A 26,276-nucleotide genomic window follows, 5' to 3' on the forward strand; every position below is an offset into this window, starting at 1 on the left:
GTCGCCTTTGACCGTCCGAGTAGTTTTCTTTTCCTCCTACTCCTTTGAGTGGATTACCTTGTGCTGCTCGGGATGTTTTGCGAGAAAGCCGTCGAACTCGTACGAGAGCTTCAGCGCAGCAACGACGGACAACTTCCGGCCTTCAACGTGAGAAAACATCACGGCTCCCTTTTCTTGCCTTTCTTGCTCGTTGACACTTGGATTGTCCAATATGGTACCATACCCCCTAACCCATTTGTGATGTAAACAAAATGCAGCAGCAGCAACAACTTACTACCTTACTGTCTCTTGCCTTCTCAGCACCTTTACTTATTTCTGGTATCAATAACAGTAACAAACCTATAACAACAAGAACAGTAACAATAATAGTGTAATTTTAATATCACTGAAGGCAAGGGAGGGCGAGAGGCAAGAAAAAAGAGCTTTTGACCTCATATTTACTTGCCTTATTATTCCTTCTGTGTTAATATTTTCCTTAGGGGAGGATGGGTGTGTTGTGGTGTAGTGAGTGTGATGCAGGACAAAATAACTGCTGTGGTGTGGGAGTGAGGCGTGAATATGAATGTTGTGGGTGAGGAGGCGGAGGGCTTTTTGACGCTACAGCGATGTTGTAGTCAGTTATGCTGCTTGTGGTCCCGCCAGAGCTCAGCTGATGGCCACAACACCCACTGCCTGTGCTGTCAGTGCTGCCAACTCTACAGATTAATCGTTAGGTCTGATGATTTTTACGTTCATTTGAGATTGGCAGATTTTAACTACCGTATTTTCCGCATTATTAGGCGCACCTAAAAACTTACATTTTACTAAAGAAATATAATGCAGAGCGCCTTATATATGGATCAATTGATGAATTTGTTGATCCATACTGGTTGTACACAGTGCTCTGCCAAAATGTTTCAGTACGTTTTAGTACGACTAGTAAATTACAAGGTCGCATCGCTTCCTAACATTACGGACACTGTAGTCAGGAGGCGTCACCGAATAGCTGTTGTACCCGCGAGGCTATTTCATTTCAAAATAGGCTTGAAAATGTTTCGAGTAAATTTACGGATTGATATGGAACGGAAACATAGGTAAGCAGTACCAATGTGTTAGATCGAACTTTCGTCAGTTCCGATCATTTTAAAGATCGTTTGAGAAACGCGATCGTTTACACTTTGCTGAGGCTCATGAGAGATTGCGAGCTGAGGCTCATGGGAATTTGCGGATGGCTAATGCTATAACGATAGCTGCTATACGCACCAACCCTTAATGCTGAGTGCCGAGCAGGGAGGCAATAGGTCCCATTTTTATAGTCTTTGGTAGGACCCAGCCGGTTATATAAGTCCGTAAACGTAACATTATTTCAGAAAAAAGATCATCAAAATGGGACCTATTGCCTCCCTGCTCGGCACTCAGCATTAAGGGTTGGAATTGGGGGGTTAGATCACCAAATGATTCCCGATCGCGGCGCCGCTGCTGATCACTGCTCCCCTCTCCCCCAGGGGATGGATCAAAATCACAGAGGACAAATTTCACCACACCCAGATGCGTGTGACGATCATTGGGACTTAAAAAAAAATAAAAAATAAAATTTGGGTGCGTATTATACATGGGTACAGGCTTTTTTCCAGCATCACCATGCCATTTTTAGGGTGCGTATTATACATGGGGACGCATTATACACGAAGAAAAACAGTCATTTATTGTCCTACAATCCGGGGTGCGCATTATACATGGGTACAATTTTTTATAAACTGTTTTTTTTTTAATATTTTTTTTTGTAAGAAAATCATGGTCCAACAATTTTTGAAGAAAATCTTGTCACGGATGGAGTGTGGAAAGGAGCAGGGCGACCAAGTGCAGCTTGGACCAGGGTTCATTGGAGGAACTCAAAACACAGACTTGGTAAACTAACATAACTCTAACAAAACCAACAACCGGACTGACCGACAAAGACGTGGAACAAAAAGACAGGGTGACATTACCAAAGACAGGAACAGAAACCTGTGTTATTTTCAAATATTGTTTGGTTTTTAATCTCCATCGCGGACTGGACGTCATACGGAGGCAGTGTCACTGCGCATGCGCACTATGGATCCAATGCGAATAGCCCTCTTCTTGACTGACAATGAATGTGATAGTTTAATACAATCAGCAAATAACAAAACGCGTATTACAGGTAATATTTTATTTCACAACACTTTGCCTTGTTCCTTTTGTCTCTGCTGTTCACTTCAAACACGTTCCATACGAACGCAATGCTCTCGTATCAGACGCTTGCTCGATCACCTGCTCGTTTGCTGTCACAACGTACCCTACACAAATCTGAAACATTTGTTGCGGCTCCGAGTCACGACGAGGGGCAAGTTTTGGTTTCCAAGGGTGTTTCTATTCCTCTTCAACTTCTCTCCCATACAGAGCCGCCTTTTTCACATGTCCGCACGTCACTTTCCTCTTCATTTTAAACGAAATGATTCCCGAGCGCGGCGCCGCTGCTGCTCACTGCTCCCCTCTCCCCCAGGGGATGGATCAAACTCACACGGGGATGGGTCAAATGCATAGGGCAAATTTCAACACACCCAGATGCGTGTGTGACGATCATTGGGACTTAAAAAAATAAAAATAATTGGGTGCGTATTATACATGGGTACAGGCTTTTTTCCAGCATCGACATACCATTTTTAGGGTGCGTAATATACATGGGGGCGCATTATACATGGAAAAAAAACGGTATATACATGTGTGTGTGTGTCCGTGCGTACGTGCGTGCGCGAGCGCGCATACATGTGTTTGTGGGCGTGCATGTGCGTGTATAATTCATTTGCCATTCTCATCCCTGTCGACAGGCAATAATATGAAAGTTTCAAAGTCAAAGTCTGCTTTATTGTCAACATCTTCACATGCCGAGACACACAAAGAGATCGAAATTACGTTTTCCCTATCCCACGGTGACAAGACATATTACACGATAGACATACAAGTAAACGACGCAATATAAAAAACAAGAAGGCACAAACAATAAATAATAAGAGTAATAATAAATAATAAATAAACAGATAACACAACAAATAAGAGCCAGTGTGCATACAGACAGTAAAAGTACAGGACGCTACGCAGAACGGGGAAGCGAGTTCAGGATCCTGACAGCCTGGAGTATGAAGCTGTTTGAGAGTCTGGTGGTGCGCGAGCGCAGGCTTCTGTACCTCTTCCCAGAGGGCAGAAGCTCGAACAAAGAGTGAGCGGGGTGACTCACATCACTCACAATCGTGGTCGCCTTGCGGGTGAGATGGGAGGTGTAAATGTCCTTCAAGGAGGGGAGCGAAGCACCAATAATCTTACCAGCCGTGTTCACTATGCGCTGCAGGGCCTTCAAGTTGTAGTCAGTGCAGCCGCCACCCCAAACAGCAATACAGCTGGAGAGGACGCTCTCAATGGTGCCGCGGTAAAATGTAGTCATGACGGCCGGAGGAGCGCTCGCTCGCCTGAGTTTCCGCAGGAAGTACAGGCGGCGCTGGGCTTTCTTTGTCAGTGATGCGGTGTTGGTGTTGACCAGAAGAGATCCTCACTGATGTGCACCCCCAGGAACTTGCCGCTGCTCACTCTCTCCACCACAGCACCGTCGATGGTCAGCGGCAGGTGTTGGGTGTGACCCTTCCGGAAGTCCACAACAATCTCCTTGGTCTTGTCGACGTTCAGCAGGAGGTTGTTGTCCCTGCACCACGTGGTCAGAAGGTCAACCTCCAGCCTGTATTGAGTCTCGTCTCCCTTGGTGATGAGACCCACCAGAGTCGTGTCGTCAGCAAACTTCACTATACGGTTGTCGCTGTAGGTTGCAGTGCAGTCATGCGTCAGGAGTGACTGAGCACACAGCCTTGGGGGGGCCCCGTGCTCAGCGTAATGCTGGCGGAGATTTTGTCGCCAACACGTACTACCTGTGGCCTCTGACAGAGGAAGTCCAGTAGCCAGTTGCAGAGGTAGGTACTGAGGCCCAGCGTGTCAAGTTTGCTGATGAGGCGTTGTGGCACAATTGTGTTGAAGGCAGAACTGCAGTCCACAAACAGTTTATTATTTTTATCTCAAGCGTATGGCTTTACTGTGTCCGTCGTTTCCATAGATTGAAGGAACTTAACCCTTAACGAAATGAAATATTCTCTATACTGACAAAGATACCGGAAACACTCGTCCTTGAACAAGCAGGACTCTGTAGGACGGTGCAATGAGTTGTGTGGATTGATGCATCCAACCACGGAACATTTTGATCTCTCCACTTTGGCAGCCTTGAGTTGTTTGGACTACAAAAGTCTCTCAGAGCAATAAGGATGGCAGGTTTGCCAAACCTTTTGGCCACACACATTACCTTGTTTGGTCATCCCGGCCCAAAGGATGTGACGTAATTGATAAACATACATAATAGAAAACTGAACGAGGAAAAAAATAGCCCCCAAATAAAAGTATCTGCATCACCTGGAGACATAGATTACCATATTTTTCGGACTAAAAGTTGCCCCGGAATATACGTCGCATTAGCTATAAAATGCACGATAATGAAAAAAAAACATACCGTATTTTGCGCCCTATTAGGCGCACCGGGGTATAAGGCGCACCTTCAATGAACGGCCCATCTTAAAACTTTGTCCATGTATAAGGCACACCGGACTATAAGGCGCATAAAATAGAAGCTTTACTGCAACAAACTGAGGTTGACTAGGGTTGCGGTATACACCCACTAGCCAATAACCAACGAGCCCTCTGTAAACAATCGCGTTTCTCAAATGATCTCCTATAAAATGATTGGAACTGACTAAAGTTTGATCTAACGCATTGGTACTACTTACCTATGTTTCCCTTCCATATTGATCCGTAGATTTACTCGAAACATGAACAGAGCAGCCTATTTTGACATGAAATAGCCTCGTGCGTATAGCAGCTATCGTTATAGCATTAGCCATCCGCAATTTCCTATGAGCCTCAGCTCTCAATCTCCCATGAGCCTCAGCAAAGTGTAAACAATCGCGTTTCTCAAACGATCTCCTATAAAATGATCAGAACTGACTAAAGTTCAATCTAACGCATTGGTACTACTTACCTATGTTTCCCTTCCATATCATTCTGTAGATTTACTCGAAACATGAACAGAGCAGCCTATTTTGACATGAAATAGCCTCGCGCGTATAGCAGCTATCGTTATAGCATTAGCCATCCGCAATTTTCTATGAGCCTCAGCTCGCAATCTCCCATGAGCCTCAGGAAAGTGTAAACAATCGCGTTTCTCAAACGGTCTCCTATAAAATGATCAGAACTGACTAAAGTTCGATCTAACGCATTGGTACTACTTACCTATGTTTCCCTTCCATATCGATCCGTAGATTTACTCGAAACATTAACGGAGCAGCCTATTTTGAAATGAAATAGCCTCGCGGGTACAACAGCTATTCGGTGACGCCCCCTGACTACAGTTACCGTAATGTTAGGAAGCGATGAGACCTTGTAATTTACTAGTCGTACTAAAACGTACTAAAACATTTTGGCAGAGCACTGTGTACAACCAGTATCGATCAACAAATTCATCACTTGATCCATATATAAGGCGCACCAGACTATAAGGCGCACTGTCAACTTTTGATAAAAATCTAGGTTTTTAGGTGCACCTTATAGGGCGGAAATCACGGTATATAAGTCGCTCCGGAGTATAAGTCGCATTTTGGGGGAACTTTATTCGACAAAATCCAACACCAAGAACAGACACGAACGAGCAACAACAGGCTAAACCAGGGGTGGGCAAACTTTTTGACTCGCGGGCCGAACTGGGTTCTAAATTTGGACCGGAGGGCCGAACCAGGAGCAGATGGACGTAGTGTTTGTGTGAATTAATATAAGCGACCTGTAAAGGTCATTGCATAAAAGATTTTGGCCTTTAGTAGGTAGTAAAGCATGGATATTCCAAACAAGTTTTTTGAAAACAAATGCATTTATTAACAGCATTAAAAAATAATAATAATAATAATTCACTAAAAAACTGCTATCAGTGATTCTCATAAAATACGAGACTGTTATTATGAATAACAGTCTCCATCACTTCAGTGCCTGCAGGTCAGATTAATGAAAGATCTTATGAGATCACATCAAACGGCAAACATTCTGACCAAATATATTATCTTGAAGAATCGGTGAACGCATACATCCAAATAAAGTAATCAAAACGGCAACACGGTGAGGGGTATCTGAAAATCAGAGCAGAGTTTTAACTCACAAACACCTTGTAACAGAGGTGAGGAAACGAGAAACACTTCCTTAAAGTAAGCCTTAAGAACTTTACAGGTTAAGATTAGTCGCAAACAAGTGGTGCATCAATGTCCTTGAGCATCCTGCATTGTTTGAAAACGAGAATGGTCGCTAGTTTCAATCCCTGCGATGTGTACAAATCATATTCAAAATGCCTCCCCTTCATTTTCAGTGGGAACAGTGTTGTTGGTCTCCCTTTTTTGCTAGTGCGTCATAGTCTGGAGTAAAATTTGTTGTGGCAATTCTTAGGCGAGATCCGAGGTGTTGGTCCGTTTACCTCGATCTGTGACGGGTTGATGTTGACGTTCATGTGGCTGAACGTCACGTCGCGTACGTCGAGCCAAATTGGCCACTCTCTTTTAAATGCTCGGCACTGTGTCCACCTTGGGCGACTCATTTTAATGGAAGGATTCCAGGGGAAGGTTTGTGGGTGGCTTTAGCGCAAAACTGCATCTGAAAGCTCAGCGCGCGAATTACAAGAATGCTGTCGTCACAGCCCACGCTCTAAATTCGGGACTGATACAAATAGAGCGCGAGTGCGCCAACTCCGTACTACTGAGTACGTATACGCACTTGAGTGTGCACCGAGCTTTCTGACACGGCTTCCGGTAGTAAATGCGCAGGCGAGCGCTTCCCCCATCTACTGGGGAAACGCAGTCATTGCAGGCAAAATGACCAAAAAAAAAAAGTTTAATAATACAATTTTTTTCAGGGTTGGCGGGCCGGATTAAACGGTCCCGTGGGCCGGATGTGGCCCGCGGGCCGTAGTTTGCCCACCCCTGGGCTAAACGATAGGTATACTAACGTGACAAACACAAACGAATAGCTGAGAACGGGCCTGACGTAACATTCGGAGTTATTCAAATAAGGTATTGAGGGACCTCTGCCAGTGAGGCGTCCCCTTCAGCAGCTCCGATGGTGGTTCTGTAGTTGGTGAGATGCTGAACTCCCTGCCACACCTGCTTGCTGTTGTTGCTGTCCAGGTGATCCTCAATCCTCTGTTTGTAGGCAAGCTGGGCCTCTCTGATGCCTCTCCTCAGGTTGGCTCTGGCTGTGCTGTAGAGAGCCCCGTCCTCAGACCTGAGGGACAGAGCTTATGTCCCTCTCCTCCAGCAGCCGAAGGACCTCCCGGGTCATCCAGGGCTTCTGGTTGGGGTATATCCGTATAGGTTTGTCCACTGTGACAGTGTCTGTGCAGTGCTTGATATAACACAGAACACTGTCTGTGAACATGTTCAAGTCCCGGTGTTCAAAGATGTCCCAGTTAGTCCTGTTGAAGCAGTCCTGCAACTGCTGAGAGGCGTCATCAGGCCAGGTTTTAACAGTTTTAGTGATGACAGGAGCTGATCTCCTGATGGTGGTATATGCCGGGATTAATAGCAGTGACATATGGTCAGACTGGCCCAGGTGAGGTAGCTGTTTTGCTCTGTAGCCTAGCTTAATGTTGGAGTAGACCTACAACAATAAACAACAATATTATCAAACCATCTGTGTCACTCCAAATCATTAAATCCATCGATCAAATTCCTCATCTTTTGTCAACAATGTATCCTACACAAATCTGAAACATTTGTTGCGGCTCCGAGTCACGACGAGGGGCAAGTTTTGGTTTTCAAGGGTGTTTTTATTCCTCTACAACTTCTCTCCCATACAGAGCCGCATTTTTCACATGTCCGCACGTCACTTTCCTCTTTTTATTTTAAAAGAACTGATCGCGGTGGTGCCTTTACGGGCAGTCGGAGAAATCAACGGCAACAAAAAAAACACATCCAGCCTAGTTAAGACTAGGGGTGTAAATCGCGGGTTTTGTCACGATACGATATCATATTGATACAAAGAAACGCGATACAATATTTGCCGATATCTGAAAGCCTGCTGTGGTTTATTCACGATACATCGCAATATAGTGCTCTTCGATCGATATTTTTTTTTTTTTAAATAAAAAATATAGAACAATATCCTGATTTATAACAATTCATACGCAAAATCAACAAGGTACTGCAAAGTCTTTATTTAGGAAATTACAAGAGTATTGTAGTATACAAAGTGCTTATTTTAACACTGAACTTTGATGTCGTGTTTTTTCTTTAAATGTGCGGCAGGATTTGTGCTCCCTGAATATTTGATCACCGCATGGCAGGATTTACAAACTGCACGTGTCTTGCCCGTTGAGCCATCTTTTCTTTGGAATCCAAAGTGCTTCCAAAGGAATGACTTGAAGCCTAAAGGGGAGCAAATTTCCTCGTCTTTTGGACACTAGCCATAGCACTAGCCCAGGAGCCGCGTACTAGTTGTCGACTCCCCTTTCACGTGCCTGCTCTGCTCACAACACAACAACACCGGGCGCACTGCTCCCGGAAAGAGGAAGCAAGCAACAATGAACTGGATTTCAAAATAAAGTCGCGTCTAATGTCCGAGGTCAAACAAGGCGATATAAATCGATGTTTACGTTTAGCATCGATGCCAATAAATCGTAGAGCATTATATCGATTACCGTTTTTTTCCTTGTATAATGCGCAAAATCTAACTAATTTATTGTCCTAAAATCTGGGGTGCGCATTATACATGGATACAAAAATTTTTAAATTTTATTTTTTTAAATTATTATTATTATTATTATTTTTTTTTTAAGAAAGTCATGGTACAACAAAACCAACAACAAGACTGACCGACAAAGTCGTGGAACAAAAAGACAGGGTGACATTCCCAAAGACAGGAACAGAAACCAAACAGACATCATGACAGTAACACATGAGATCATCCGACGGTGAGCGAGGGGCAGACAGGACTTAAATACAAAACACGTTACATCGATTGAGGTGACACAGGAAGAGAGGGGCGACGCGAACAGAAACTATGGCAACCTAGATACATAGCAAAACTGGGGACGAGACATGACAAATCTCCCTCGAAAGAAAACTTGAAATCACCTTTCTTGTTTGTTGTCAATCACGCATCCCATTCAGCCATCCTGCCCAAAATTCATAATTGACGACACATCGTTTGATGCCATGGTGCAATCCTTGATGGTATGTTATTGTCAAATATTGTTTGGTCTTTAATCTCCATCGCGGACCGGACGTCATACAGAGGCAGTATGACTGCGCATGCGCACTATGGATCCGATGCGCAGAACGGATGCGCAAGACACGTCAGCTATATAAAGAGCGAGAGTTGTTTTCTTCCTATTAGTTTCAATTCACAGTTTAATTGGCAGTTTCAATCAACAAACAACAAAATGCGTATTACAGGTAAGATTTTATTTCACAACTGTTACGTAGTGACGGCTTCTCCAATGATGACGGAGGCTCTAAATCTTTTGTGTACGTTTTACTGTTCTTTTTATTGTACGGAACGAAAAGGAAGACACTATGTTGTCAGATAATGATAGACAAGTTGGAATGCAAACATTTCCGCTAAAACACCTTCAAAATAAAACACTTCCGGTGTGTCAAAATAAAATTACATAAATTCCAATCATGCAAATCAATAAATGTATGATGAGCAACTTAACAAGTTACAACATCCTCCCGCCCGATGAACAAATGTTCATAAATTTGGGCTAATCTTTAACACACTTCTAAGGGATACAATAACTGAACAGGTCTTCTTAACAAACTGCCTGTTGAAGTGCGAACATTGCATGAACGTACAAGACCATCCCTGCCTGGAAGAACATCAACAATTCTTCCCATTTTCCAAATCTGTCTGGGTATTTTATCCTCTCCGATCAAAACCACATCTCCTACTTTAAGGGCTGTTGGGGTAGGAGTGTCCACCTTGTGAGCTGATCTTAAGTTCATCAAATAGTCTCTGCGCCAGCTGTTCCAAAAGCTGGTCAAAAGTCTCTGCCGATATTTCCACCTTTTACCGAGCTCCTCTCGATTGGCAGTACTCACATGGGCTGGTACAGAAACAGTCTTTGGTGGCAAGGAAGTCAGGCGTTTACCAACCAGGAAGTGTGAAGGAGTAAGTGGCTGGGGTTCTAAAGCATCACTATGTACATAGGACAGAGGCCTAGAATTCAACACTGCTTCAACTTCAGAAAGTACAGTTGTGAGCTCTTCAAAGTTCAGGGATGCTTTCCCTAGTATCCTCTTTAAGCAAGTTTTCGTAGATCTCACTAGCCTTTCCCAAAAGCCCCCCCACCAAGCACCTCGCTCGGCTATGAACTTCCAAGTGATCCCTTTGTTCGCAAAGAAATCTCTGACTCCTTCATAGTGTTCCATACCTCTTTCAAATCTTTGTCCGCTCTTTTGAATGTTTTAGCATTATCAGAGTAAATGATCCTACATAGCCCTCGTCTTGCTATGAATCGTTTTAAAGCTAATAGGAAATTTTCTGTGGTCTGATCTGAAACTAACTCTAAATGTACTGCTCTTGTTACTGCACATATAAATAGTGCAGTGTATGCCTTTACAGGCTGATGCCCTTTAACCTTTACATACAAAGGTCCTGCAAAATATACACCAGTGACTTCAAAAGGAGGTGACTCAGTAACTCTGTCTCGCGGCAAAGGAGCAGTGATCTGTTGTGCTGGTGTAACCTTTAGTTTTCCGCAAATGCAACAGCCTGAAATGAGACGTTTAACCAGCTGCCTTCCTCTCAAAATCCAGTAATGTTCTCTTAGTTGAATCAATGTGTCTCTGATACCAGAATGCATCACCCTTTCATGGCATGATATAACCAACAACTCTGAAAACTTGTGATTTGTTGGGAGTATCCAGGGATGCTGCTCTCTGAAACTAATATCAGAGTTCTGTAGTCTACCTCCAACACTAAGTAGACCGTTTTCATCTAGGAATGGTCTCAAGTCTCGGAGTTTAGATTCTCCCTTCACATTCTGTTTTAACCTTAGCTGGGATATTTCAGAGCTAAAACATCTCTCTTGTGTAATCTTTACCCAGTGGGTTTCAGCTGCAATTAGCTCTTCTGCAGTTAGTGCTCCCTGAACCTTCTGACTGGACCTTAGGTTAGTAACAAATCGTTTTAACCATGCAGTGATTCTTAACACAGTTTTGAGCCTGCTGTACTTCTCTAAGTTTAACAAAGTTTCAGTCTGTTCAGCGCTGGTGAGTTGGACAACAGCTTGATGCTTAGATTTCAGTTCAGTGTTTACTTCATTTACCACGTGGTCATTGTCAATGTCCTGGGCTTTGTCAGCTGCATGCAGTGAAGTGGGTCCACTCCACCACAGCTGGCTCTCAATGAGGCTCTTTGCATGCTGACCTCGTGTCGGCAAGTCAGCTGGATTCATTTTGCCAGCACAGTGGGACCACGACTCCGGGTTAGTAAGCTCTTGTATTTCAGTCACTCTGTTGGCGACAAACGGCTTCCATCGCTGAGCTGGGCTGCGGATCCAGTGAAGGGCGATCATTGAGTCAGTCCTCATGTTGAGCTGGTTCTTCTCCATGTTCTGCGGATTGAGAAGACTGTGTCAGTCTTGCTCCAATAAGTGCACCCATAAGCTCCAAACGAGGCAGTGTCATTTTCTTCAGTGGTGCAACTCGTGACTTAGAAGCCACAAAACTGGTAACAGTCTCTCCTTGTTTGTTTCGTCCATGTAGATATGCCACGGCACTGTAAGCCTTTTCACTTGCATCACAATAAACGTACAGCCTTACAGTGTGTGACTCTTGGTGTTTCTCAATATGGTACCACCTGGGAACAGCCAACAGGTGGAGAAGTGGTAGCTCTGAACACCACTGTTCCCATTTCTCAGTAAGATCATTAGGCAATGGTTCATCCCAACTGAGCCCTCTCTCCCACATTTCTTGAAAAAGGCACTTAACTCTGACAGTAAAGGGAGTAAGAAACCCGATGGGGTCAAATATACGGGCTGATGTCTGTAGGACGCTTCTCTTTGTGTCTTGCTTGTTTTTCAAAATGTCCATTAGTCCTCTTTGATCAAAAACAAAATCATCCTTCTCAGGTCTCCAAACAAGACCTAGCACTTTGAGCATGTTTCCACAGGACTCTGCATCTCCAGTGAACTCTGCTCCAGTCTCCTTCCACATAGCACTCAAATCAGGTGAGTTGGTGACCCATTTGCAAAGATTCATGCCTGCATGAGAAAGAATGTCCTTTGCTGCAGCTGTCACATATAGAGCTTCCTATACAGTGGGTGCGCTTGAAATAAAATCATCCACATACAGACAGTCACTGATTGTTTGTACTGCCTTTGGTTGCTCTGCTTCAAACCCTTGAAGATGTTTTCTAATGGTGGCAGCAAGCAGGAATGGGCTGGGAGACACGCCAAAAACAACTCTGTTCATTCTCAGGATGCGAACTTCGTCTTTGCAGTCCTTGGTTGGAGGTCCGTGCATCCACAGGAACCTAACAGCATCCTTATCCTTTTCCGCAAGAGAAATCTGAAGAAAAGCCTTGGTTATGTCCGCAGTGAAGGCTATCTCATATAATCTGAATTTAATGAGCACATCCAGCAGGTTTGGGTTTAGGTTAGGCCCAGTGTGCAAACAGTCATTAAGAGAAGGGCTGTCTTCGTCATGTGAGGAAGCATCAAATAAATTTTGTCGTGGACTTGTCCTCTCGCAAAACAGCGTGATGTGGCATGTAATATTTTACAGTCTCTTTGTTATCTACCTTCTCCTTGTCAACCTCTTCACAGATCCCTTGCTCTAGATAGTCTTGTATTACATTGTTGTACCTAGAATACAAGGTTGCATCCATTTTCAGTTTTCTCTTAAGACTCTCAAAGCGTCTCGTAGCTACCCTGAAGTTATCTGGAAGTCGGTCTTTGTCAGATCGCCACGGTAACTCAACTTGGTAGCGTCCATTTTCAAATGTTGTCTGTTCAAAGTTTTGTCGGACATCTGTGTCCTCTGGGCTTTCTGCAGGTTTGTTTATAATGCCCAAGGACTCCACTTCCCAGAATGCATGCAACTGCGTTGAGATCTGTGTGTCTTCAGACAAACTGATGTGCATGCAAGTGGTATCTGTAACACTGGAGGTAGTCACTGGTCCCTGTAAAGCCCATCCAAAAATGCTTACAACCGCCACCAGTGTATTCGTGACTCTTTGGACTTTACCAGTAACTGCTTGCCAGTAGTAGTCTGCTCCTTGCAACTCTTGGTCTTTTGCGCCCTCTAGAGGGAAGTCTGCAAGTTGCAATCCTCTTTTCTTTATTTCTTCTTGAATGGGCTCACTCGGAACCTTTATCACAGCAGTACACACCTGAGAAGTCTCTACAGCTTCAATCTCAAGTCTCCGTTCAGTGTGCCACATATTCTCTAGCTCAACCTTTACAACATTACGTTTCTCTGTTACTGGAGTAGTGGAACCGAAGACATGGAGGGTTAGTGTCTCTTGTCTTATAACTGGCAGTCCCAGAGCTCTGACGACACTTCTGTGAATGAAACTACGCTGACTGCCTCCATCTAACAGACAACGAGTTATCTTTCTCTCTTTTGGCCCTACAGTCCATGTTTTAACAGTCTGAAGCAGTACAGTGTTTTGAGTGTTTGTCTTGACCTTTACAGGACTTGCCACTGAAGACAACACAGCTTCTGTATTTCCATCACCTTTGGTAGTGTCAATATCGGTCTTGGATTCAGTCTGCTCACACACTGACAAGTGGTGTTTACGGTTGCATAGGCTACACCAGTGCTTCTCAATTATTTTCTGTTACGCCCCCCCCTAGCAAGAAGAAAACTATTCGCGCCCCCCCCTTCCCCACCGTGACTATCCTAACTTGTCTTGTCCATCCATCCATCCATCCATCCATCCATCCATCCATCCATCCATCCATCCATCCATCCATCTTCTTCCGCTTATCCGGGGTCGGGTCGCGGGGGCAGCAGCTTCAGGAGGGACTCCCAGACTTCCCTCTCCCCAGCCACTTCATCTAGCTCATCCCGGGGGATCCCAAGGCGTTCCCAGGCCAGCTGAGAGACATAGTCTCTCCAGCGCGTCCTGGGTCGTCCCCGGGGTCTCCTACCGGTGGGACATGCCCGGAACACCTCCCCAGGGAGGCGTCCAGGAGGCATCCTGATGATATGCCCGAGCCACCTCATCTGGCTCCTCTCTACGTGGAGGAGCAGCGGCTCTACTCCGAGTCTCTCCCGGATGACCGAACTTCTCACCCTATCTCTAAGGGAGAGCCCGGACATCCTGCGGAGAAAACTCATTTCGGCCGCTTGTATCCGGGATCTCGTTCTTTCGGTCACGACCCATAGCTCGTGACCATAGGTGAGGGTAGGAGCGTAAATCGACCGGTAAATTGAGAGCTTTGCCTTTTGGCTCAGCTCTCTCTTTACCACGACGGACCGGTACAAAGTCCGCATTACTGCCGACGCTGCACCGATCCGCCTGTCGATCTCGCGCTCCATCCGGAGAGGCATTCCACCCTTTTCCGATCGAGGACCATGGACTCGGATTTGGAGGTGCTGACCCTCATCCCGACCGCTTCACACTCGGCTGCGAACCGCTCCAGTGAGAGCTGGAGATCACGGCCTGAAGAAGCCAACAGCACCACGTCGTCTGCAAAAAGCAGAGACGCGATGCTGAGGTCCCCAAACCGGACACCCTCAACGCCTCGGCTGCGCCTAGAAATTCTGTCCATAAAAACTATGAACAGAATCGGTGACAAAGGGCAGCCTTGGCGGAGTCCAACCCTCACTGAGAACGAATCCGACTTACTGCCGGAAATGCGGACCAAACTCTGGCATCGATGATACAGGGACCGAACCGCCCTTATCAGTTGGCTCGGTACCCCGTACTCCCGAAGCACCCCCCAGAGAACCTCCCGAGGGACACGGTCGAACGCCTTCTCCAAGTCCACAAAACACATGTGGACTGGTTGGGCGAACTCCCATGCACCCTCGAGGATCCTGCTGAGGTCCACTGTTCCACGGCCAGGACGAAAGCCACACTGTTCCTCCTGAATCCGAGGTTCGACCTCCCGACGGACCCTCCTCTCCAGCACCCCTGAATAGACCTTCCCAGGGAGGCTGAGGAGTGTAATTCCCCTGTAATTGGAACACACCCTCCGGTCCCCCTTCTTAAAGAGGGGAACCACCACCCCAGTCTGCCAATCCAGAGGCACTGTCCCCGATGTCCACGCGATGCTGTAGAGACGTGTCAGCCATGACAGCCCCACAACATCCAGAGCCCTTAAGAAATCCGGGCGGATCTCATCCACCCCCGGGGCCTTGCCACCGAGGAGTTTTTTAACTACCTCAGTGACTTCAACCCCAGAGATTGGAGAGTCCGCCTCAGAGTCCCCAGGCCCTGCCTCCACAATGGAAGGCGTGTCAGTGGAATTGAGGAGGTCTTCGAAGTATTCTCCCCACCGACACACGACGTCCCTAGTCGAGGTCAGCAGCACGCCATCTCCACTGTAAACAGTGTTGACGTTGCACTGCTTCCCCCTCCTGAGACGCCGGATGGTGGACCAGAATTTCCTCGAAGCCGTCCGGAAGTCATTCTCCATGGCCTCGCCAAACTCCTCCCACGCCCGGGTTTTTGCCTCAGCAACCGCCGAAGCCGCGTTCCGCTTGGCCATCCGGTACCTGTCAGCTGCCTCGGGAGTCCCGCAGGCCAAAACGGCCCGATAGGACTCCTTCTTCAGCTTGACGGCATCCCTTACCGCCGGTGTCCACCAGCGGGTTCGGGGATTGCCGCCACGACAGGCACCAATGACCTTACGGCCGCAGCTCCGGTCGGCCGCCTCAACAATGGAGGCACGGAACAAGGTCCACTCGGACTCAATGTCCCCCGCCTCCCCCGGGACCTGGGAAAAGTTCTGCCGGAGGTGGGAGTTGAAGCTCTTCCTGACAGGGGATTCCGCCAGACGTTCCCAGCAGACCCTCACAGAACGTTTGGGTCTGCCAGGTCGGACCGGCATCTTCCCCCACCATCGGAGCCAACCCACCACCAGGTGGTGATCAGTTGACAGCTCCGCCCCTCTCTTCGCCCGAGTGTCCAAAACATGCGGCCGCAAATCCGATGACACGACTACAAAGTCGATCATCGAACTGCGGCCTAGGGTGTCCTGGTGCCAAGTGCACACATGGACACCCTTATGTTTGAACATGGTGTTCATTATAGAAAATCCGTGTCGAGCACAGAATTCCAATAATAGAACACCGCTCGGGTTCAGATCGGGGGGGCCGTTCCTCCCAATCACGCCCTTCCAGGTCTCACTGTCATTGCCCACGTGAGCATTGAAGTCACCCAGTAGAACGATGGAGTCCCCAGAAGGAGCGCTCTCCAGCACCTCCTCCAGGGACTCCAAAAAGGGTGGGTACTCTGAACTGCCGTTTGGTGCATAGACACAAACAACAGTCAGGACCCGTCCCCCCACCCGAAGGCGGAGGGAGGCTACCCTCTCGTTCACCGGGGTGAACCCCAATGTGCAGGTGCCCAGCCGGGGGGCAATAAGTATACCCACACCTGCTCGACGCCTCTCACCGTGGGCAACTCCAGAGTGGAAGAGAGTCCAGCCCCTCTCGAGAGGGCTTGAACCGGAACCCAAACTGTGCGTGGAGGCAAGTCCGACTATATCTAGTCGGAACTTTTCTGCCTCGCACACCAGCTCGGGCTCCTTTCCAGCCAGAGAGGTGACATTCCATGTCCCAAGAGCCAGCTTCTGCAGCCGGGGATCAGACCGCCAAGGTCCCTGCCTTTGGCCGCCGCCCAGCTCGCACTGCACCCGACCCCTTTGGCCCCTCCCACAGGTGGTGAGCCCATGGGAAGGGGGACCCACATTTCCTTTTCGGGCTTTGCCCGGCCGGGCCCCATGGGCGAAGGCCCGGCCACCAGACGCTCGCCTTCGAGCCCCGCCTCCAGGCTAACTTGTCTTGTAAGTCGTAAAATGTTGCACTGTCGCAAACGTCACAGAAATAACAATGAGAGCGCCACTGCCCCCTGCTGTGAAGATTCGCAATTACACTTTATTCTAGTACTGCCAAAAAAAAAGCCTGTTCCCCAGGGTCACACGCGCCCCCCCAGGAATAGCACCGCGCCCCCCAAGGGGGGCGCGCCCCACTATTTGAGAAGCACTGGGCTACACAAAACTTTCACTCTGCAGTATTTTGCGATGTGTTTTGGGCCTAAACAAACATAACACCGTCCAAGTTTTTTCAGCTTATCCTTACGTGCACTTACAGTATATTGAGGACAGTTCTCTGGCTTGTGTTCGCGACTGTCACAATACATGCAGGTCCGGGGCACGGTGTTGGCTGTATGCAAAGCGGTTGCTGACGGAATGCTCCACTTTCTGGGTTTGTCGGCGTAGGATGACTTACCCACATGTTTGTGTTGTGGGCTAGAGTCTTTGGAGCTTTGGCCAGGTCTTGTAAGCTGAAGCGCCCGTTCTCTGCTTTGCACTTCATTTTGCAGAAACTGAATCAACTCTTGTACCTTCCAGTCGTTGGTGGAGTTTGGTTGGCGAGTGTAGGCAAGTGCAATGTTCTCTGGGACAAGCTGTAAAAGCACTGACAAAGCAAGCAGCCGTACGTGTCACTCTGTACTCCCAGAGACTCCAAGCTGCGTATCTGGATCTCACATTCATCATATAAATGTCTCAGAGCAGCAACATCAGAGGATTTTCTAACAGGTGTCAAGTTCAGTAATTTGGACATGTGGGCACTTATAACAATGTCCTTTCTCCCAAAACGGCTTTGGAGTAGCTCTATTGCAGCATCATAGTTAGCTTCTGTTATTGTGAGCCCTGCAATAGTTCTGGCAGCTGCTCCAGTCAGGTAGGATCTGAGATAGGTAAATTTATCTGTCTTCCATAGTGCATCATTCTTGTGAATAGCTGTTTCATACTGTGACCGAAATTCCTGCCACTGGCTTATTTCACCATCGTACTTGTCTATCATGAGCTTCGGAAGTTTAACAGTCTGTCTGGAGTGTGACGCAAATGAGCCCGTGCTTACATCGCTAACACGCATCCTCGGGACATCTCTGATGTTCTCCTGTGACCCGATGAAGGAGGTGCCGCGGACTTTCCACGTGAGAACCCGGTCCATGTAATCCATCGTTTGCAATCTCAGTGTCCAGATCGTCTGTGGGCGTTTCATTTTCTATGCCCTTGTCCAGGTCCAGTAAACATTCCTCTTTTGATGATAAAACTGCCAGTAGCTCACGCACCTTGTTAGTATCTGGTATTTCCTTTCCCATCTCCTCTTCGAGACGGGTAAACAGCTTCATTGTAGCGGCGCGGATAGTCGCTCTCTTCCTCTTCAATCGCTCCATTCCCTCCGTCATGACGGCTACTACTCCACAGAGCCGTTAGCTGTTCACTTCGTTCGAAGCACACGTTAAGTCCTTACTTCCCAGATTTCGGCACCAAAATGTTACGTAGTGACGGCTTCTCCAATGATGACGGAGGCTCTAAATCTTTTGTGTACGTTTTACTGTTCTTTTTATTGTACGGAACGAAAAGGAAGACACTATGTTGTCAGATAACGATAGACAAGTTGGAATGCAAACATTTCCGCAAAAACACCTTCAAAATAAAACACTTCCGGTGTGTCAAAATAAGATTACATAAATTCCAATCATGCAAATCAATAAATGTATGATGAGCAACTTAACAAGTTACAACAACAACACTTTGCCTTGTTCCTTTCGTCTCTGCTGTTCACTTCAAACACGCTCCATACGACCGCAATGCTCTCGTATCAGACGCTTGCTCGATCACCTGCTCGTTTGCTGTCTGTCACAATGTACCCTACACAAATCCGAAACATTTGTTGCGGCTCCGAGTCACGACGAGAGGCAAGTTTTGGTTTCCAAGGTTGTTTTTATTCCTCTTCAACGTCTCTTTTTCACGTCCGCACGCCTTTTTCACATGTCCGCACGGATCGCGGTGGTGCCTTTACGGGCAGTCGGAGAAATCAACGCCAACAAAAAAAATACATCCAGCCTACTTAAGACCATACCAAAGACTATAAAAATGGAACCCATTGCCTCCCTTAAAAATAAAAAATAAAAAAATATATATATTTTTTTAAATTGGGTGCGTATTATACATGGGTACAGGCTTTTTTCCAGCATCAACATGTCATTTTTAGGGTGCGTATTATACATGGGGGCGCATTATACACGGAAAAAAAACGGTAGTCTGATTTTGCGTTCCTGTGGCAGAAACTAGTAAGACAATATTTATTGTGTCCATGCATGCAGGAGGACGGCGTGCGGCAGGTGCTGCAAGAGATGGAAGCGCTGTATGAACAAAACCAGGCTGACGTGTGGGTTTGGGCGGCTCTTGCTCGGCGCAGGCGACTTGAGCCGCTTGCGTGATGGACTAGTCCGCCCTTGCCTTGCAGAAATGAGACCAAGAGCGAGCAGAGAGTCGACTTGCTTCCCTCCATCCGCTTGCGTCACTGCTGTCTGCTGAGGAACCAACGCTGCGTCAACGCCTACTTGTGAGCGCCGCACACGCTACGCACACCACAATCACACATACACCATCTTGCCTGATGATGCAACAGTCTGAATGCTGAAGTATAATCTCAGATTGTTCAATCCTCGGAATTTCAGACGCTTCTTCACTTCCAGCGCAAGCTTTCAATGCTCTCCGAAGCATAGTTGATGGCCAGCTGCGCTATACTTAATATGGAGATGTGTGCAATGTGAATCAAAATGTGCAATTTTACAGTTGAAATAATTGATCGTAATTGTGTTATAGAAGTAAATTAAACAAAGGATTTCATGCAGGAAGAATATCTAACAGGGAGGATGCACCAAGTGAGCCTTTCCTCTGCCTCCCGTCAGGTATGACCGGCTGCTGCGAATCCGAGCCCTACGCTGGGAATATGGCAGTGTTCTTCCCGCCAATGTGCGCTTCCACATGAACGCCGAAGAGGTGAGCCGGCAAGTTGCTCGATGCCGCCGGGCGATCCTGCCGCTGACTCGCAGCTTTGCCGTGCACAGGTACAGTGGTTTGCGCGCTACAAAAAGTCTCTGGCGTCCTTCATGCGCTCGCTTGGCCGGGGCAGCGGCGGACTGGACTTCACGCAAGACGTGAAAGCGCCCAAGAGTATTTACATCCAGGTCAGCTGCCGCAGCGTGTTACCTGTGAGCTCGGCTTGATGCTTTCCCGGCTCATCAGGTGAGGTGCGTGAAGGACCATGGTGTGCTGGAGATTGACGACGGGACGCTGGTCCTTCTCAAGAAAAACAGTCAGGTGAGGTCACAATGCCACCTTTCTTTTTTTTTCCCATGCCAAGCGTGGACACGGATATGACTGGACAGTCAATTGGCCCCGGGACACCCATGTTACCTTGCCACCGCTGCTGACATCATTTTGCAGTTATGGTTTTGCTTGCGTCCCTATACGGAGTGGCGAGTGCCTTTCAAAGAACCAATCCAAGTGTTTGCATCCACAAATCAGAGTGGATTGGCTCGGCCCGGTGATTTGACATTTTGTGGCAAATTTGTCTTGATGGGCTTTGGCTTCCCTTCATTGTTGATGCTTCAGACAAGATTTAAGAAGCCCTCAGAGATGGGACTTGAGTGAGAAGACTAAAATTCACATTTAACCATGCCCTTGTCACAGTTGAGGTGAAAAAAATCCACGTATTTGAGTTTGGCTGGCTTAGTAAGATGTCCGGCGCCCCTGTTTGTCCATTCATATCCATGTGGGCAGGGAAGTGCAAGTCCTGTGCCATGTGTCCACAGCACTTCCTGCCGCGCTGGAAATGCGAGCACCTCATTCGTCAAGGCGTCCTGGAGCATGTCGTCTCCTGAGCGACCACGTCGGTGTCTGGACGCGCACACAGCTCCGGTCGCTACCGTTTGCTTGCCGGGTCATGACGCACAAAGAACCGCACAGACTTTCTTAATCTGTCTGCAATTAAAGCACAAGTTGATCTCAATTTGATGGGAAATTTTCTTCCGCCAGACTGTGATGTCACAAGTGTTCCAATTAGGGGTGTAAATCGCGGGTTTTGTCACGATACGATATATCGATACAAAGAACTACGATACGATGTTTGCCGATATCTTAAAGCCTGCTGCGATTCATTCACGATATATAAACGATATAGTGCTCTACGATCGATATTTTTATATTTTTTTTTAAATAAAAAATATCGAACAATATCCTGATTTATAACAATTCATACGCAAAATCAACAAGGTACTGCAAACTCTTTATTTAGGAAATTACAAGAGTATTGTAGTATACAAAGTGCTTACTTTAACACTGAACTTTGATGTCGTGATTTTTCTTTAAATGTGCGGCGAGATTTGTGGTCCCTGAATATTTGATCACCGCATGGCAGGATTTATCTTTTCAAGATGGCGGCGCGTGCATACGCAGCGACCTCTCTCTGTCCCGCCCAAACGGTGTTTTGTCCGTCTAATGAGTGTTTGTCCGGCAGTTTTTTTTGTTCGTCTCGTCGTACTGAGTCGTACTACAAGTACGGCAGGCAGGTTCTGCTTGACATCGGCCAAAGCGAGTTTGGTCGAGTTCTGGACTTTGATGCGGGAACATTAAAGGAGCTCGGCCTGCTACGTCCTGAAGCGTCGCCGGGCTCGTCTGCTATTCCTCCCCCGGTTGGGAAGCGTCGAAAGCGGTGTGCGAGGAGGCTGAAGAGGGGCAAACGCGGGGGCGTCCGGGCCAGGCTGGCGGCCAACCCTGCTCGCCCGGCCGTGCCCTCCATTCTTCTGGCGAATGTTCGATCGCTGGACAACAAAATGGATTACATTCGCTTGCTGCGATCTGCAAACCGGACAGTGCGGGACTGCTGTGTGCTCGTGTTCACGGGGACTTGGTTGACTGTCAACATTCCGGACTCTGCTGTACATCTGGAGCGGCTAGCGTGCTATCGGGCGGACCGGGCCATTGTACAAGGGGGGAAATATCGTGGAGGTGGAATTTGCGTCTACATCCGTTACGAATGGTGCCGGGACTCTGTAGTGGTATGCAAGCACTGCTCGCCACTGGCGGAGTTCGTGATCATTAAGTGCCGTCCTTTTACCTGCCAAGGGAATTTACCGCGATTCTGCTCGTCGCGGTTTACATCCCGCCTTCCAACATTGAAGGCGACAGGATTGCGGCTCTTAGTGAACTGTACCAGGCTGTCAGTGAACAAGAGACAGCGCACCCTGACGGTTTCACCATCTTCGCTGGGGATTTTAATCATGCTAACCTGAAGTCTGTTTTTCCGAGGCTTCACCAGCATGTTAATTTTCCTACGCGTGGCGACAGCTTCCTGGACCTGGTCTACTCTTCGCATAAAGGAGCGTTCAAAGCCGCCCCCCTCCCCCATCTTGGACTTTCTGACCATATCACTGTTATGCTTTTGCCTGCATACAGACAAATGGTGAGAGCGTCCAGGCCAGTTCGCAAGCAGGTACGGGTGTGGCCTGAGGGTGCCTCTGATGCACTGCGTGACTGCTTTGGCTCTACTGACTGGGACATGTTTAGGAGGGCTGCCACTTGCGACGATCGGACAGACATTGAGGAGTATACTGACTCTGTTTCCTTCTACATCAGGAAGTGCATTGATGATGTGACTCACTCAAAATCCATCGTCACTCGGGCTAATCGGAAGCCATGGCTGACGGGGGCTGTCTTCAGGCTGCTGAGGGCCAGAGACAAAGCCTTTAGAGCGGGGGATGAGGCTGGCTTGAGGACTGCGAGGGCTGACCTGTCCCGGGGCATCAAAGATGCAAAGAGGGCGTTCTCGTGCAAAATTACCGCCCACTTCAAGGACAGCAGGGACGCACGGAGCCTTTGGCAGGGCATTCAGATCATCACGGATTACAAGCCCGCGCCGCACAGCTGTGAGGGCGACGTCCGTCTGCTCAATGACCTCAACCGCTTCTTTGCTTGCTTCGACGCTCAGAACAGCACTTGCCCGCTGAAGGCCACTCCCCCTTCACACGAGCTGGCCCTGTGCCTCTCCGCCGACAGCGTGAGGAGGGCGCTTGCCGCTATCAACATCCGTAAGGCGGCGGGCCCTGACAACATCCCGGGTCGTGCGCTGAAGGACTGCGCTGGTGAGCTGACGGATGTCTTCACAGACATCTTTAACACTTCCCTGCAGCAGGCCATCGTCCCGTCATCTTTCAAAGCTGCCACCATCGTACCTGTGCCGAAGAAACTCGCTCCGTCTTGCTTCAATGACTACCGCCCCGTGGCACTTACACCCATCATCATGAAGTGCTTTGAGCGGCTTGTCATGGAGCACATCCGATCCGTTCTCCCCCCCACCGTTGACCCCTTCCAGTTTGCGTACCGAGCCAAACGGTCCTCTGAGGATGCCATCTGCTCTGCCCTCCACTCGGCCCTCACCCACCTGGAGAGAAGGGACTCGTATGGGAGATTGCTGTTTGTGGACTTCAGTTCTGCCTTCAACACCATTGTGCCACAACGCCTTATCAGCAAACTTGACACGCTGGGCCTCAGTACCTACCTCTGCAACTGGCTACTGGACTTCCTCTGTCAGAGGCCACAGGTAATACGTGTTGGCGACAAAATCTCCGCCAGCATCACGCTGAGCACGGGGGCCCCCCAAGGCTGTGTGCTCAGTCCGCTGCTCTTCACCCTCCTGAGGCATGACTGCACTGCAACCTACAGCGACAACCGTATAGTGAAGTTTGCTGACGACACGACTCTAGTGGGTCTCATCACCAAGGGAGACGAGACTCAATACAGGCTGGAGGTTGACCTTCTGACCACGTGGTGCAGGGACAACAACCTCCTGCTGAACGTCGACAAGACCAAGGAGATTGTTGTGGACTTCCGGAAGGGTCACACCCAACACCTGCCGCTGACCATCGACGGTGCTGTGGTGGAGAGAGTGAGCAGCGGCAAGTTCCTGGGGGTGCACATCAGTGAGGATCTCTCGTGGTCCACCAACACCGCATCACTGACAAAGAAAGCCCAGCGCCGCCTGTACTTCCTGCGGAAACTCTGGCGAGCGAGCCCCCCTCCGGCCGTTATGACTACATTTTACCGCGGCACCATTGAGAGCGTCCTCTCCAGCTGTATTGCTGTATGGGGTGGCGGCTGCACTGACTACAACTTGAAGGCCCTGCAGCGCATAGTGAACACGGCTGGTAAGATTATTGGTGCTTTGCTCCCCTCCTTGAAGGACATTTACACCTCCCATCTCACCCGCAAGGCGACCACGATTGTGAGTGATGTGAGTCACCCCGCTCACTCTTTTTTCGAGCTTCTGCCCTCTGGGAAGAGGTACAGAAGCCTGCGCTCGCGCACCACCAGACTCTCAAACAGCTTCATACTCCAGGCAGTCAGGATCCTGAACTTGCTTCCCCGTTCTGCGTAGCGTCCTGTACTTTTACTGTCTGTATGCACACTGGCTTTTATTAGTGTGAAGGTGAAGACCTTCACACTATTGTTATTCCTGTCCTTTATTAGTGTGAAGGTGAAGACCTTCACACTATTGTTATTCCTGTCCTTTATTATTATTCAACATCCGCTCACTTTTTTGACGCTTAACTAGTTCCACATACTTCAACCGATTCACTCCGTTCCACTTTTCACTTATTCCAAATATTCATGGCACGACTGCTCGCATTTTTTTCCTTCCAAAAATTTTCCGTTTTCGCAAAATTCACAAATTTATGGCGAATTTTTCCCCATTCATTCTTAATGGCAGATTCAACATTTCACATTTACGTTGTTCCAGTTTGAAATTCACGTAATTCAACACATTCAAATCACATTGCGGACATTCCCAAACTTGCCAAATTCAAAAATTTCACGTTTTCACTTTTAAAATTTGCACAAAACTTTGCAAAATATCATAAAATTTCGTTTTTCACTTCTAACTTCTACATTTTTCCACCGATTCAACTCGTTCCAACTTTCAACTGTTCATCTTTTGCCTACCTATTCCACAACTTCCCACTTACCAAAAACTTCACATCTTTTATTTTGAAATTCAACCAAAATTCTCTAAAATTTCATTTTTCTACTCTTATTTCAACATTTTTCAACCGATTCAACCCATTCCAACTTTCAACTGTTCGTCATTTTTCTACCTATTCCACAACTTACCAAATACTTCACATCTTTTATTTTTAAATTCACTCCCAATTCCTTTTTCCCTTCTCATTTCTACATTTTTCAACCGATTCAACCCATTCCAACTTTCAACTGTTCATCATTTTTCTACCTATTCCACAACTTTCCACTTGCCAAAAAATTCACATCTTTTACTTTGAAATTCACACCCGATTCTCCAATATTTCCTTTTTCCCTTCTCATTTCTACATTTTTCAACCGATTCAACTCGTTTCAACATCATTATTCAACATTCCTTAAATATTTATTCAACTTCACCTTCACACGCAATTCCTTCAGGAATTGCAAATTCTAGTTCGTTGGGTTATCTATTTATTTATTGTTACTCTTATTTATTGTTTGTGCCTTCTTGTTTTTTATATTGCGTTGTTTACTTGTGTGTCTATCGTGTAATATGTCTTGTCACCGTGGGATAGGGCAAACGTAATTTCGATGTCTTTGTGTGTCTCGGCATGTGAAGATGTTGACAATAAAGCAGACTTTGACTTTGATTTACAAACTGCACGTGTCTTGTCCGTTGAGCCATCTTTTCTTTGGAATCCAAAGTGCTTCCAAACGAATGACTCGAAGCCTAAAGGGGAGCAAATTTCCTCGTCTTTTTGGATACTAGCCATAGCACCAGCCCAGGAGCCGCGTACTAGTTGTCGACTCCCCTTTCACGTGCCTGCTGTGCTCCCAACACAACAACGCCGCACACTGCTCCCGGAAAGAGAAAGCAAGCAACAATGAACTGGATTTCAAAATAAAGTCGCGTCTAATGTCCGAGGTCAAACACGGCGATATAAACCGATGTTTACGTTTAGCATCGATGCCAATACATCGTAGAGCATTATATCGATTAATCGATGTGTATCGATGAAGCGTTATACCCCTAGTTCCAATATTTCTGCTATGGGTTCAAATGCTAGGCTGCCAATTAGAATGTGTGAATAATTGGAATGCAAGCTGGTCATCACAAATCCAAACGGGGATAAAGCTG

At 47.4% G+C, this 26,276-nt stretch overlaps 2 protein-coding genes across 8 annotated transcripts in view; one reads left to right on the top strand and one right to left on the bottom strand.

The window, feature by feature from the left end:
• Nucleotides 1-5: 5 nt before the first annotated feature.
• On the top strand, nucleotides 6-21,113 carry gins1 (GINS complex subunit 1 (Psf1 homolog)). Its single transcript, XM_061285432.1, has 7 exons — nucleotides 6-147; nucleotides 19,420-19,484; nucleotides 19,563-19,661; nucleotides 20,011-20,101; nucleotides 20,170-20,289; nucleotides 20,348-20,422; nucleotides 20,917-21,113. The coding sequence occupies exons 1-7, from the start codon at nucleotides 73-75 to the stop codon at nucleotides 20,983-20,985; spliced, it is 594 nt and encodes a 197-aa protein (XP_061141416.1). The 5' UTR covers nucleotides 6-72; the 3' UTR covers nucleotides 20,986-21,113.
• The window catches only part of ninl (ninein-like), a 31,539-nt gene continuing 14,715 nt past the window's right edge, over nucleotides 9,453-26,276 (bottom strand). For 5 of the 7 annotated variants that reach the window (XM_061285414.1, XM_061285419.1, XM_061285416.1 and 2 more), the window contains one exon: nucleotides 9,453-11,680. In XM_061285414.1, coding sequence (XP_061141398.1) covers nucleotides 10,430-11,680 — 1,251 coding nt within the window. In that variant the 3' untranslated portion in view covers nucleotides 9,453-10,429. Of the gene's footprint in view, nucleotides 11,681-20,462; nucleotides 21,925-24,026; nucleotides 25,994-26,276 lie in introns of those variants that run through there. The other 2 variants (XM_061285420.1, XM_061285421.1) reach the window with 2 other exon arrangements.

This window comes from Syngnathus typhle, linkage group LG8 (assembly GCF_033458585.1).
Source record: "Syngnathus typhle isolate RoL2023-S1 ecotype Sweden linkage group LG8, RoL_Styp_1.0, whole genome shotgun sequence".
Taxonomy (NCBI): Eukaryota; Metazoa; Chordata; class Actinopteri; order Syngnathiformes; family Syngnathidae; genus Syngnathus; species Syngnathus typhle.